The sequence below is a fragment of the Anoplopoma fimbria genome, chromosome 24, assembly GCF_027596085.1.
Source record: "Anoplopoma fimbria isolate UVic2021 breed Golden Eagle Sablefish chromosome 24, Afim_UVic_2022, whole genome shotgun sequence".
Classification (NCBI taxonomy): domain Eukaryota; kingdom Metazoa; phylum Chordata; class Actinopteri; order Perciformes; family Anoplopomatidae; genus Anoplopoma; species Anoplopoma fimbria.
Genome location: NC_072472.1, coordinates 2011072 through 2023154, shown reverse-complemented (window position 1 = coordinate 2023154; position 12083 = coordinate 2011072). Strand labels below are relative to the sequence as shown.

General features: G+C 40.3%; 1 protein-coding gene across 3 annotated transcripts in view; it reads right to left on the bottom strand.

The window, feature by feature from the left end:
* clip2 (CAP-GLY domain containing linker protein 2) overlaps positions 1 to 11798 on the bottom strand; it is a 36270-nt gene extending 24472 nt beyond the window's left edge. For all 3 annotated transcript variants that reach the window (XM_054625635.1, XM_054625636.1, XM_054625637.1), the window contains exons 1-3: positions 11570 to 11798; positions 9732 to 9927; positions 1695 to 2200 (exon numbers count right to left, since the gene is read on the bottom strand). In XM_054625635.1, coding sequence (XP_054481610.1) covers positions 1695 to 2200; positions 9732 to 9831 — 606 coding nt within the window. In that variant the 5' untranslated portion in view covers positions 9832 to 9927; positions 11570 to 11798. The remainder of the gene's footprint in view (positions 1 to 1694; positions 2201 to 9731; positions 9928 to 11569) is intronic.
* Positions 11799 to 12083: the final 285 nt, after the last annotated feature.

Below are 12083 nucleotides of genomic sequence, written 5' to 3'. Positions count from 1 at the left end.
GACAATATTGCAAATTTGTTACGGGTCATGTAAACAGCATATTCCCCGCCCTAAAGCATCCCCTGCTTTATGGTCTGTTTGACTCTAAATGGAGCATCATTTACTAAATGAACATCATGCTGTATTGAAGAAGACTTGAAACTAGAGATTGAGACCATAAACTCATGTTTACAATGTTTACTGAGGGAATAAATCAAGAGAGAAGTAGAGTCATTTTCTCATAGACTTCTATACAACCAGAGGAGTCGCCCCCTGATGGACAGGAGAGAGAATGCAGCTTTAAGAAACTTCACTTTTCAGAATCAGAGGTTGGATTTGATATATTGCAACGCGGACCTTTTCAATGTTTGGTTGAAGGAATGAAGTCGAACTAGTCCAGAAATATTAATTAGGGCTGGGCAATATATTGATATAATATCGATATCGTGATATAAGGCTAGATATGGTGTTCGATTTTGGATATCGTAACGTGGCATTAGTGTTGTCTTGTCCTGGTTTTAAAGTCTGCATCACAGTAAAGTGATCTGAACTTACCAGACTGCTCTAAATGTTATTTTATTTGCCTCATCTTATCTAAAATTACATAATAAGGAAAATGATCTTCGCTTTATGTGACAATGCGTAATCCGAGATTCATACTTTGTGGTTGTTTCACAAATTCTTTGAGGCGGTGTTTTATTTCAAACGGCGGAGGAGGGGCGTGACACATCTGGATCCATCCATGGCAGTAAGATAGATTACGCCGGAGAGGCTTTAGGAGATAGATGGCTTCACTGATCAGTGTGTCAGCAGTGGTCTCTCCTCTCTTAAGTGCTGAAAGTAATCCGGAGTGATTTACAGTATTGACCAGGAGGAAGACTTTCTCCAGATCCCCGTTTCAAACTGCACAGGGTCTGATGTAACTGTCCCCCAAGACCATCAGGAAATGGAAAGCAATGCGACCCAAGGCCAATAACTCCATGCAGCAAAGCATCGTAGGGGCCATTGACGAAAATAGGATTTACTTTGAAATGCTATATATTTACCACGGACATGTTGACCATCTTTTGTTAGGAAATGGTGGATTATTAAAAAGGTACAATGGATGAAGGCTGAATTCTAGTCATGGATAACATAGTAGAAGTTTCCAGTGGGGATCATATTTGCACCAAAATACCACATTAAGACCTGGAGGAACATTCATGGTGTGATTGTGGTATCTAAGAGTTTTAACCTTTTGACCTTAACCTGCACAGGATAAGCTCAATAAGACAATGACGGATCAATATACCCAAGGTTCTGATCCTGCAACAACCATAAGTGGGAATATGTTCTTTCTTGAAAACAGTCTGGTTTCTAATACAAATTGTTTGAAAAATGTAATATATAATAATAATAATAATAATAATATTATAATATGATAATTTGTCCCCTTGCCTTGCCAGAGGTATTTTAAATGTCCCAGATTTTTTCAATTAAATTAATTAAGTAAATAAAAATAATAACTAAAAAAATTAATTAAAAAAAATTTAATTAAAAAAATTACATTAAATTTAAATAAAATAAATAAAATAAATAAAATAAATAAAATAAATAAAATAAATAAAATAAATAAAATAAATTCTTAAATTGAATAATCCCTCTCTGTAGAGATCCCATCACTAGAGGGAACCCCGTCCATCAAACCATTTTCCATCCAACACAAAATGACTCACCAGAACTCGATCTCCAACTCGAAGATCCTTATCTCCGCCTTTCTTAACCGAACCGCTGTCGGACATGTTGGACCCCGACTCGTTGCCCGTTTTCACCGCGCTGTTGAGCAGGCCCTCCCTCAGTGGCACCACCACCCTCTGGCCGGGGGGGACGCCGTTGCCGCCCTGCTGAGACTGATTCAGTGCAGAGAGCGACTCGGTGGAGAGGCTGTCGCTTCCCTCGCCGAACGGCTGTCGGGTGAGCTTGGAGGGTCGCGTGAAGATGCCCTGGAGGGGCTGGCACTCAAAGTAGCGCACGCCGCCCACTGACCCGTCGTTTTTGCCAACTAGGTCATTCAGGATCACGCCTGCCCACTGTCCCGGGGCAAACTGGGTCTCCCCTAGGTAGGCAATTACTCCGAGCTTGACACCGTTGACCCAGACCTGCTCGCCCACCGTGTAATCCCCCAAAACATCATCGCCCTCTTCGGAGATCTTGGTTGGGGTGGTGGGTTTAAGCGGAGCATCTGGAGGAAAAGAAAAACAGATTTTTTAATGACGTAGAGCAGGAAAAGTTAATTAACAATGCAAGATATGTGAACATCACAGAAACAAAATCAGTGCATGGGAATTAAACCACTTCACATTCTGCTCCTCGTTTGGAGGGCCAACTTGTAAACACTGCGTACATTGTGAGATCATCCTCATTCTCAGTCCAGCAGAATGGCCTTCACACTATTCATCACATTTGACCATGTCTTGTGTGTCAGTGCAGTTCAGTTTCTGCAAGATTAGGCGTTAATCTAATTCCTCTGGGAAAAAGTGGGTCAGCGAGACGGTATCCGTGATGTGCTGGTGATTAACCCTGCCATGCAGCCTTGTGAAAATCAGCCGGTTTGACGCACAGATGAGCTGGGTTTTTTTCTTCTTTTTCCACAGTTAGCCTGTAAACTGAGCAGGGCACCATTAGCACGCGGTCTACTGCACCGCACTGCCAGTAAAAGTCTGTGTTTATCTGTGTGCAGGACCGGTTGGTGCCAGGGCCGTCTCCCCCGACACCCTGAGAGAGGGCCCGGGGCTTTGTGGGCCACAAAGGCTGAGCTTTATGCCTCAATTGCTCCCATATGTTGTGATGCGAGATGCATTCAGCACAAATGCAAACGGGAACAGCTTCAAAAGGGGAGTTCTAAATTGAGGATACAGTTTGTAGGAATGTGCTTCTTCCATTAACTGTTGCTGACAATGTTGCTTATTGCACAACCGCAATATGCTGCAGGCTTTAAGGAGAGACATTTGAAACATTTTTTTAAAGTGTAGTCCATTTGTTTTGGTCAGATTACATAAAATGTTTCTTCCTTTCTGCATTTTTTTCTGGTAAACATCACATTTATCAACTGACTGAAAGATACTGACAATCAGAACACTGGAGTACTCAGGACCCTCATTGATCAGTAAATGTGTCCAAATGGATGTCGCCCAGAGCAAACTGACATACAGCATCAACATCAGCCATAAGTCACTCGTGTGTTTGACCCATATCTGCAGCTGGAGTCACAGCTGGATCATGAACTTCGTCCGAAGCATCGGAGACGGTTTGGAAATGTACCTGAGGAACCTTTCTGTTAATACTAACAAGGTCATGGTCCAACATATGAACAGACTTGTTGGGTATTTATTATGCAAATAACTCTGTTTGAATAAAAACTACAAGCTATTCCGCCCATGTTTCCTAAATGTGTATTCTTGATGTTTTTGAAGCCTAGAAGGTACTAAAGTAAAAGACAAGATTTCTTAGTATTTACCGTGGTCACACCGCACTATACATTACTACCATAAAAGGTCATTTAATCCAACCATAACAACTATATATCCATGCTCAATGTGCCCTGGGCGCACACCTTACAATGCTAAAAACTAGAATCTACACATTATTTTATTACATTTATGCTATTCTCTTAATCTCTCGTTGTTTCTAGTGCTGCCTATATTAATTAAGATGGAGGATAGAAGGATAGCAGGAGGAACACAGTCTGATTGGTCTACTAGTCAAGGACACAGCCTTTGATTGGTCTATTAGTAAGGAACACAGTCTCTGATTGGATGACTACAGCCTCTGATTGGTTAACTAGTCAGGAACACAACCTCTGATTGGTCTACTAGTCAAGAACACAGCCTACGATTCAACCCAAGGCATCATGGGACTGCTAGAGGAAGCACATGGTTTTTAACATGAAGCACAATGTACTTAAGTGACAGCCTATAATTTTCTGAATCCAGCTGTTTGTCTAATGTACAAAATAAACTGTTGTTTAAAGAGCCTCATTGTGTTCCTGTTTTTATGCCGTATCATGTAATTCCTTGACAAATTTCGTTTACAATTTCCCAGTTACTTCTAGTAAAAAGCCCAAAAGAAATCTGCAGTCCTCAGCATTAGTCCTGCAGACTTGTGCACCTTCACACACAGCGTGGGCAGAAAACAGACCATTATTTTTTCCTGTAAGGGAAACACAGGACTAACCAGTACAACATGTGATCCAGCAGGACCCAGAGCAGCTTTTTTAAACCTGAGCTAACTCATGATTTTGGGTTGCCGAGGCAACAGGAGAGCGAAGGGCAAAAAGGATCCTCGGCAGAAGGGAAGACTGGAAACACAGCCCTTACTTTCACTATTGTGCTTTGGCCGCCTCCCACCGCCATCTGAATCCCACTATTCATCAGCTCTGCACAATGAAACCTCCACAGCTTCCTCCCTCCTCCTCCTCCCTCCAATTATCCCCCCCATCTCACCCTACTTTGGTTACACACACACCTCTTTTCTCTGGGCTCTTTAAATCTGCCTATTTATGATCATTTCCCACAATGCCTATCATCTTGTTCTTTTGGTTTTAAATTGGTCTTATCAGGGCTGACACCGTGTTGTGTCTTCAGCAGTGGTTGTAGCAGCTGTGTGAGGCCGAGCAACAGATGGAGGGGGTTGAGCTTGGATGTTTTTGGACTTTTTGATCCATTTGTTGCCTTCAAATGTACTGCGGTTGAAGGTAAAATGGTTTTACACAAAAAGGAAATCCACAACCAGTTGTCATGTTCTACGTTTAAGAGTTTTGAGTTTGAGTCTATGAGCAAAAACAGGTTTTTTTAGTTGTGTTATTATCTTTTCAAAACACCAATCTATCTTTTAAGATCTAACTTTCTGTATTTCCAGTCTTTGTATTTTGTTAATTTAGCTTCATGCTACCAATTTGCAGGAGCTTCACTTTGTCATCATATGGTTTCATAGTTTGTCTACAGGACAAAAGGGCAGAAACCATTATTTTCAGGTAATCTGTGCTTCCACATATTCTGTGAGTGACTTTTCCTTTAGTAATATTACTGAGAAGAATTGTGCTTTACTGTCCAGTATGCAGTCCTACCAGGTAATCCACCATTTAACAAATGAACCCAGAGTACTGAAACCATCAGAGGATCCAAGTGTGGATTTCTGATGAGGTAGCTCTCCTTTTAACATCACTGGGTGTGTCTGGTCATTGTGGGCAGAGCTGCAAATAAAGGACTGATTCACTGTTTGTCAATATTGGATTTAGAGGGCAGCTGCATCAACGTGATGAACTCCCTTCATTAGTCAGGTATTTCATTTGCTGCATCAGCCTAAATCAGATATTTCCTTCTTTCCCACAAAATACAGTACATTCAAATTGAAATCTTGACATAAAATGAGATAAACCATGATAGAAGGTTTTATCATTGACTATATGCTGTCATCTGCGTATTGTAGTTTTTAGTATGCCAATAAAAAAAGATTTAGTAAGTCCCAGCACACAGTATGTTAAACGCAGTATGCCAGGATGTTCTACTACATCCTGTTGCATTTTTCAGTTTGCAGTTTGCAAGCCAGCATGCTTTCCTGGCTTTTCTGACCCATAGTCCTTTGTGCAGCGGATATATGAGCAAGAGGGTCAAAGTTCAAGGTGCCATGTCATGAGGAAGAAGTATGTCCCCATTGAAAGCATACTGCATGCCACTAATGCACGTAGTAAGGGCAGCTGCTGTTTGTACTAAAAGGTTTTTCTAAACTATATGATTTAGCATGCCTTAGCGTCTTCCAGGTGTTTCATTTTAACTGTCTTGGCTCGCTCTCATCTCCCTCGTTTCCAGATGCAGCAGACAGCTGTTGTGACTGAATAATCCCACTCTGCTCTACTTGCCTAGCAACAGCAGACTGACAGAGTTAGCTGACTGTGTGAGCTTCGTCGAGCATTTAGACGCTAGAAAGCCAGATGTTTTTCTCAGGAGATGGTGGATAACAAAACAGAGATAAAAGGAGAGTTGATGTAGGAGTCACATTAATCAGATGCTAATATTGCTCCATGTAGCCATCTGTCAATCACAGTAAGCCCCGCCCTAAAGCATCCCCTGCTTTATGGTCTGTTTGACTGTAAATGGAGCATCATTTACTAAATGAACATCATGCTGTATTGAAGAAGACTTGAAACTAGAGATTGAGACCATAAACTCATGTTTACAATGTTTACTGAGGGAATAAATCAAGAGAGAAGTAGAGTCATTTTCTCATAGACTTCTATACAACCAGAGGAGTCGCCCCCTGATGGACAGCTAGAGAGAATGCAGCTTAAAGACAGTTGACAGAACCGCAGGTTGCCGCCTGGTACAGAATCATATTTATTTAATAAATATGGTCCCATTTAGGGCGTCTCTACGTCTCTCCTCTAAAGTCCAAATATGGTCACTGGTTGCAAAAAAACAAGATGGCCACATCCGAAACGCTGAAGTCAAGGCTTCAAAACGGCAGTCCCAAACCAATAGGTGACGTCACTAAGAATACATCCACTTCTTATATACAGTCTGTGGGTGTTAATAAGCCAATGAAGTGCTAAGAGCGTGTTGCACTCCTATAAAAAAACTAATAAAATAATGCAGAAATTGGTGTTTTGTATACTGTATGAGGGCTTTGATTTGAAACAAATGGCAGCAGCTGTATGTCTCCTAAAAGGCAGTGGCCTTCCTCTGTGACTGAGATATTTCTGTGCAGAAGTTGGTTCCAGGGTCAGAGGAGACGTGGCATCACGAGCAGTGGCAGCACAGCTCTGTTATTTCCACATCAAAGAGGAGCCAGAAGGAACTGGCTCGGCTGCTCTCTGACAGCAGCTTCTTCTTCAGGGTAAAACACTCCATTTAAATTCAGCAAAGTCTGCCAACTTCCGACACAGTGGCCTCTTCTCACAATCCTCCCAGCTAAAACCAACAAACAAGGGGTTGACATTTGGAGTTTGAGGCCAGTGTTACTGGTCACTAATCCCCCGATCAGTATTGTCCCACTGATATCTTATTACTGTGTTATAGCTAAGCTGACGTAAAAAGACGGATATCATTGAAAATAATCAGTTAAACATAATAATCAGGAACATCTTCCTTTTAAAAACAGGTAGGTTGACTGACTGACAGAGACAAGGGAAGTCTTATGAAATTCATTTTAAGGTTTGATTTTCGAGTTATGACTTCTCTATCTTGTAATTGACATCTACAAAGACATTTAAGATATCCTAAAAACTAAAATGTTTGAGCTATCCCTGATTACATTTAATGTCATACGTTTAGTTGTGACTCTTATTACCAGAGTCACAACTAAACATGCAGAAGCACTGTTCAGGCTTTAATTCTGCATTTATCTGGAACAAACTCACAATAAACTGCAGGTCAACTGCACCTCTCAAGGCTAAAGAGGTTTTTTTTTGTTTGCCTTTTATTTCATCAAATAATAAGAATTCCTTACACTGTTCTGTAACTTTAATTCAGTTTTTTTATACTTATCTTCTATTCTTAGCTTGTTTTAATGTTTTATTCTCTTGGCTCTTTAACTGTTTTTAATTGTATTCAAATGTCATTTTATGATGTCTTTTTTCTGCTCTTTATCTCTTGTTTTGCTGCCTCACATATCTACAAATACATTTTTTTCATCTGTAAAATAGTACACGATGAGCATGGAATTATTAGATTATTTTATTATAAGATTGTGAAATGAAAAGAATGCTTCATGCTTCATATTTTCTTCTGTGGATACACAGGATGTGAGATAATTGATGAGTTGATGTGTGGGAGAAACAAACTGTTTAAACCAGAGAAAGTATGTGAGCAGAAAATCAAACGGCTTCTTTAAATCATCTCGCTACATCCAAACATTTTCAATCTTCAAAGTAAAAATACAGATATGTTTTGTAATTTCTGGGAGCCAGAAACAGTTTTAAAAAGGTTTAAAAGTCTTCTCATCTAAGAGCTTTCTTTAATTCAAGATTCATAACAACAAATGATTATTGTATTTGTTTCATATTTATTGTATTTCTCATTCTTTTATTTGTTGTTAATGTTATTTACTTGTATTCTCTGCATATAATGTGTTGTACTTTTATTGAAGCATTATGTACATCCTTTACATTTTTATTTTACATAGTCCTTTATTTTTTAATTCAACTGTAAGGTGTATCAATAAAGTTTTCTGATTCAGATTTTTTATCGATTTATCTGCTATTTTCCTGATTAATCCATTAGTCTACAAAATGTCAGAAAATTGTGAAAAATATCCTTCCTATTTTCTAATTTAACGTCTTGTTTTGTCCAAACCCCAAAAATATTCAGTTAAACATGAAATAAAAGCAGGAAATCTCCATATTTTAGAGCATAAAAACAGCATTTCATGACATTTATTGCATGAAAAATCACCATAACAACTACTCAATTATCTAAATAGTTGCTGATTATTTTTCTGTCAACCGACTTATCCATTAGTGGACTAATTGCTGCAGCTCTAAGAAGGAGTAATCCTGTTTATGAACTGGAGTAGGACAGAAGTCACAAACAGGAAGTCTTAATGCTCTTCCATGCAGCTTGGGTTAGCCACTGGGAAACTAAGAAAACCACTAACATCATATTAAAATACTATTAATATTGACATGACGGTGCACTAAAGTCATTATAAACCGTTCAAACGAATCACTTCCTGTGTGGGAACAACTTTTAAAGCACCAGCTATGTTTTTTTTTTCTTCCCCCGCTCTCGTGAAATTCCACAGTCAACATGACACACTGTGATAAACGGCCTCACACACACACACACACACACATTGCTAGTGTGGCGTTCACTTGCTGGGCGTGAGTCAGGCTGTAATTTAGCAGAAACCGAGCTAACATGTGCGTGTGTGGAGCTGCTGTCATGAGGGATAAAAAAAAGAAAACGGAGAGGATAAACAATGCGGCCGTGTTGAAGAGTGAGAACAGCTGTGTGTACTTTTTTTTGTTTTTCACAGAAGTCTAATTTTGGTACGTCTGGTTTTTTCAGAAGCTTTGTCCAGATTTCACCTTTTTTTTTTAAATTTCAGATTTCAGTGCATTAGTTTGTCTCTCAAATCTTTACGTCTTTCCTAAAAAAGGTGCAACACTGAGGCTCATTTATGAGTTTTTAATGGACAACAATGGAGCTTTATTGCAGAGGAAAGGAGACATATCAGGCCTATGATACCAATAAAATGAAGTGCTGTGTTTTGGTCATGAAAAGAAAATCCTTATATGAAAACGGCCATAAAAACTGATATATAATAATCTTATTAAGTTAATATCTCACTCTTCTGTTTAGCTCTGTTTAGTAGTGTGTTTATCTGTGATAACGGACGTAAAAACCAAAACAACAAGCTGAAAGACACTAAAACGCTGCGTAGAACAGAGTAGAACAGCAGAGTTTGGTGATAATTCAGTGCTGGGTTTGCCATTAAAAGTGACATACATATACATATACATCATCTTTAATGTGGCATCCTGTCAAGCTGCTGGAAGCTAACAAGAAAAAAGATGCATTATAATAAATGCACTGCTGGATGTATTTCCCAGCATCTCTCTCTCTGTGTAATCTAATGCAGCTGTGCTCTACTGAGTCATTAACACAAATAAACGGTCTGAGCCACTTCCGGTGATGAGACCAAATAGCCAGAAGCATTACAAATTCCTTGTATATGTTTCCGTGGGCGGTCAGGAGTAGGAGGAGGAAGTAACTTACTGTCTTTAGGGACGACGGGGCTGGACGTCCTCCCCACGGGGCTGGAATGCTTGGGCCCCCGGCCAGGGATCTTCAGACCGCTGGACTTGAGCATGTTCATTCTGCAGAACCAGGGAGGCTCCTCTCCGGGGTGGTGAAGGCTGCTGGGTGGAGGCACTAGACGGGGGAGCGGTGGCCGTCGCTCTCCATGTTTTATCTGCAGGGAGAAGAGCGGCGTCATGAACACAGAAACAGATAGAACGAAGGGTCGGCTAAAGGATGCATGCTTCACGTGCACGCTGATGTGTCACCCGGCCTGGAAACCAGTATGAATGGACCAGCCTGTTGGAGCAGACCGACTGGTTTTCACAGGAACCAGAGCAGATACGAGATGACAGGGTGTAAACAGTGCGGAGAGGTTATTCTACAAAGGTTTTCAGACCCTTTGGTGCAATTTTTAATCTTATTATGACTTGATTATGTCGTGCATCAGGACGCATAAATCTGAGCTGTCATAATGGATAAGAAAGACAGAAAAAAGTGTATTTTTCTGACTTGTATTCTCATTTTCCCCTATTTATCTAGTGAAATATTGTATTCAAATGAAACAATCTTAGTCACTGTTTTGGTTGTACTCCTTACTCATGTCCACACTATAAACATGACAAGGTGCCACAAGTTAATGAAACATGTTGGGAACCACCAACTCAGAAGAACCCTTGGTCCTCTGAAGCATTTTAACAGTAAGCTGCTTCTATTTTTATGATTTATTCCTAATTAACTCTTAAATAAACAGCAAAAACACAAAGAATCATACGAGGATTTGTTTACATTTAGAGGTGTGGCATAAGAAAGACAAATAATGTCCGTTTTCTCTAACTTTTAATCAAATTCTTTCCCATTTTTCTAGTAAAATATTTGGGAATACTTCCTGTCAGACTGGTTATGAAACAATATTTGAATTAAAAATCCTTGTTTTGGATGTACTCCTTACTCATAGCCATACGTAGCGTATGGCTATGAGTAACGTTTGTCTTTATTTATGGTCTTCATTCCTAGTTTACTCTAAAATATAACAACAAAAACACAACTAATCATATGAGGATTTGTTTACATTCAGTGTGACGTACTCCACCATAAAATGCTCAACTGGCACAAAGAATGTCGGATGAATTGCTGGTAAAACCCCCGACACATCACATCTGTCACATATATTTACCTACGTTGTATTTTACATCTGGCAATGCAACTGAAAAACATGGTAGTAAGCAAGTATGCTCGTGCAGTATTGTATATCACAGTAAATACATCATTATTAATAACACCTCCATTCTTTCAGCTTCAACTTATCAATTTCATAATAAGATAATAATACATATCAATATAGGAGACAGTGTAGGCCGGTGCACAAGTGGAGCGTGGCCTACAAATCATTTCACCAAAGGCCATTAAGAAGATATAATGCTGTTATAGCCCATAATAAACATCACACATCTGGATGATGCTTCAGGCCTAGCATGTTAATCATTTTACATAATATTTACCCTCATTTTGATCATGGAAAAATGATAATCAATGCTCATAAAGCTGGTGTCTGTGCTGTTAGGCCCCTCAGTGATGTGGTTCTCCTCACACAGGCCTGATTTCATTGTCTTTCTTCTTGAAATGGACACCTTGCTCTGAGTGAAGCCGGATGATGAGGATGACAATGCGCACCTCAGAGAAGATGAACCACAACCAGTTTGATCCATTGTTGTAGCTACTGCGGCAACGTGGTCCAGACTGGGAACACTGGGAACACTCCCTCCCATGAACACTCACAATCACAATAAAAGCACATTAATGCAGGAAAAACTCACCTTTCTGTGTGGGAATTAAAGCAATATCCGGCAACTTTGAGCTCTCTGTTCCAGGAAAACAGGGATTAGTGGATGCCACTCCCTGGGATGCAAATATGGATGCTGAGCAGAAACACCGAAAGGGAGAGTGAGAGGATCAGATGGATGATGCTGCTGCACCAGGGATGGCTCACACCTGAAGATACCTTCTCATCTGTCTGCTTTTTCCTGCAGGAATAGCAGCCAAAGCAGCCTCCAGAGAGCGGACATGCGGTGCTCCTGTAGCCGAGCAGTGGAGCACAGGTCCCGGACAGAAGAAGAGCAGCATCAGCAGCACTGGAAGAAGAAAAGAAAAAGAGTTTTCTGCTCCTTTGGCTCGGATTAAACCCAATCTGGACTCCTTGGTTGTCTTTATTCTGTGTGTTTCTTCTCAGGATTGCATGGTTTGGCTCAGCCCCTCTTTCTCTGTGACTCAACCCACCGGCTAGACTGAACAAAGGGGGCTGGAGCTGAAGAGATGAGAGACTCCGTGACG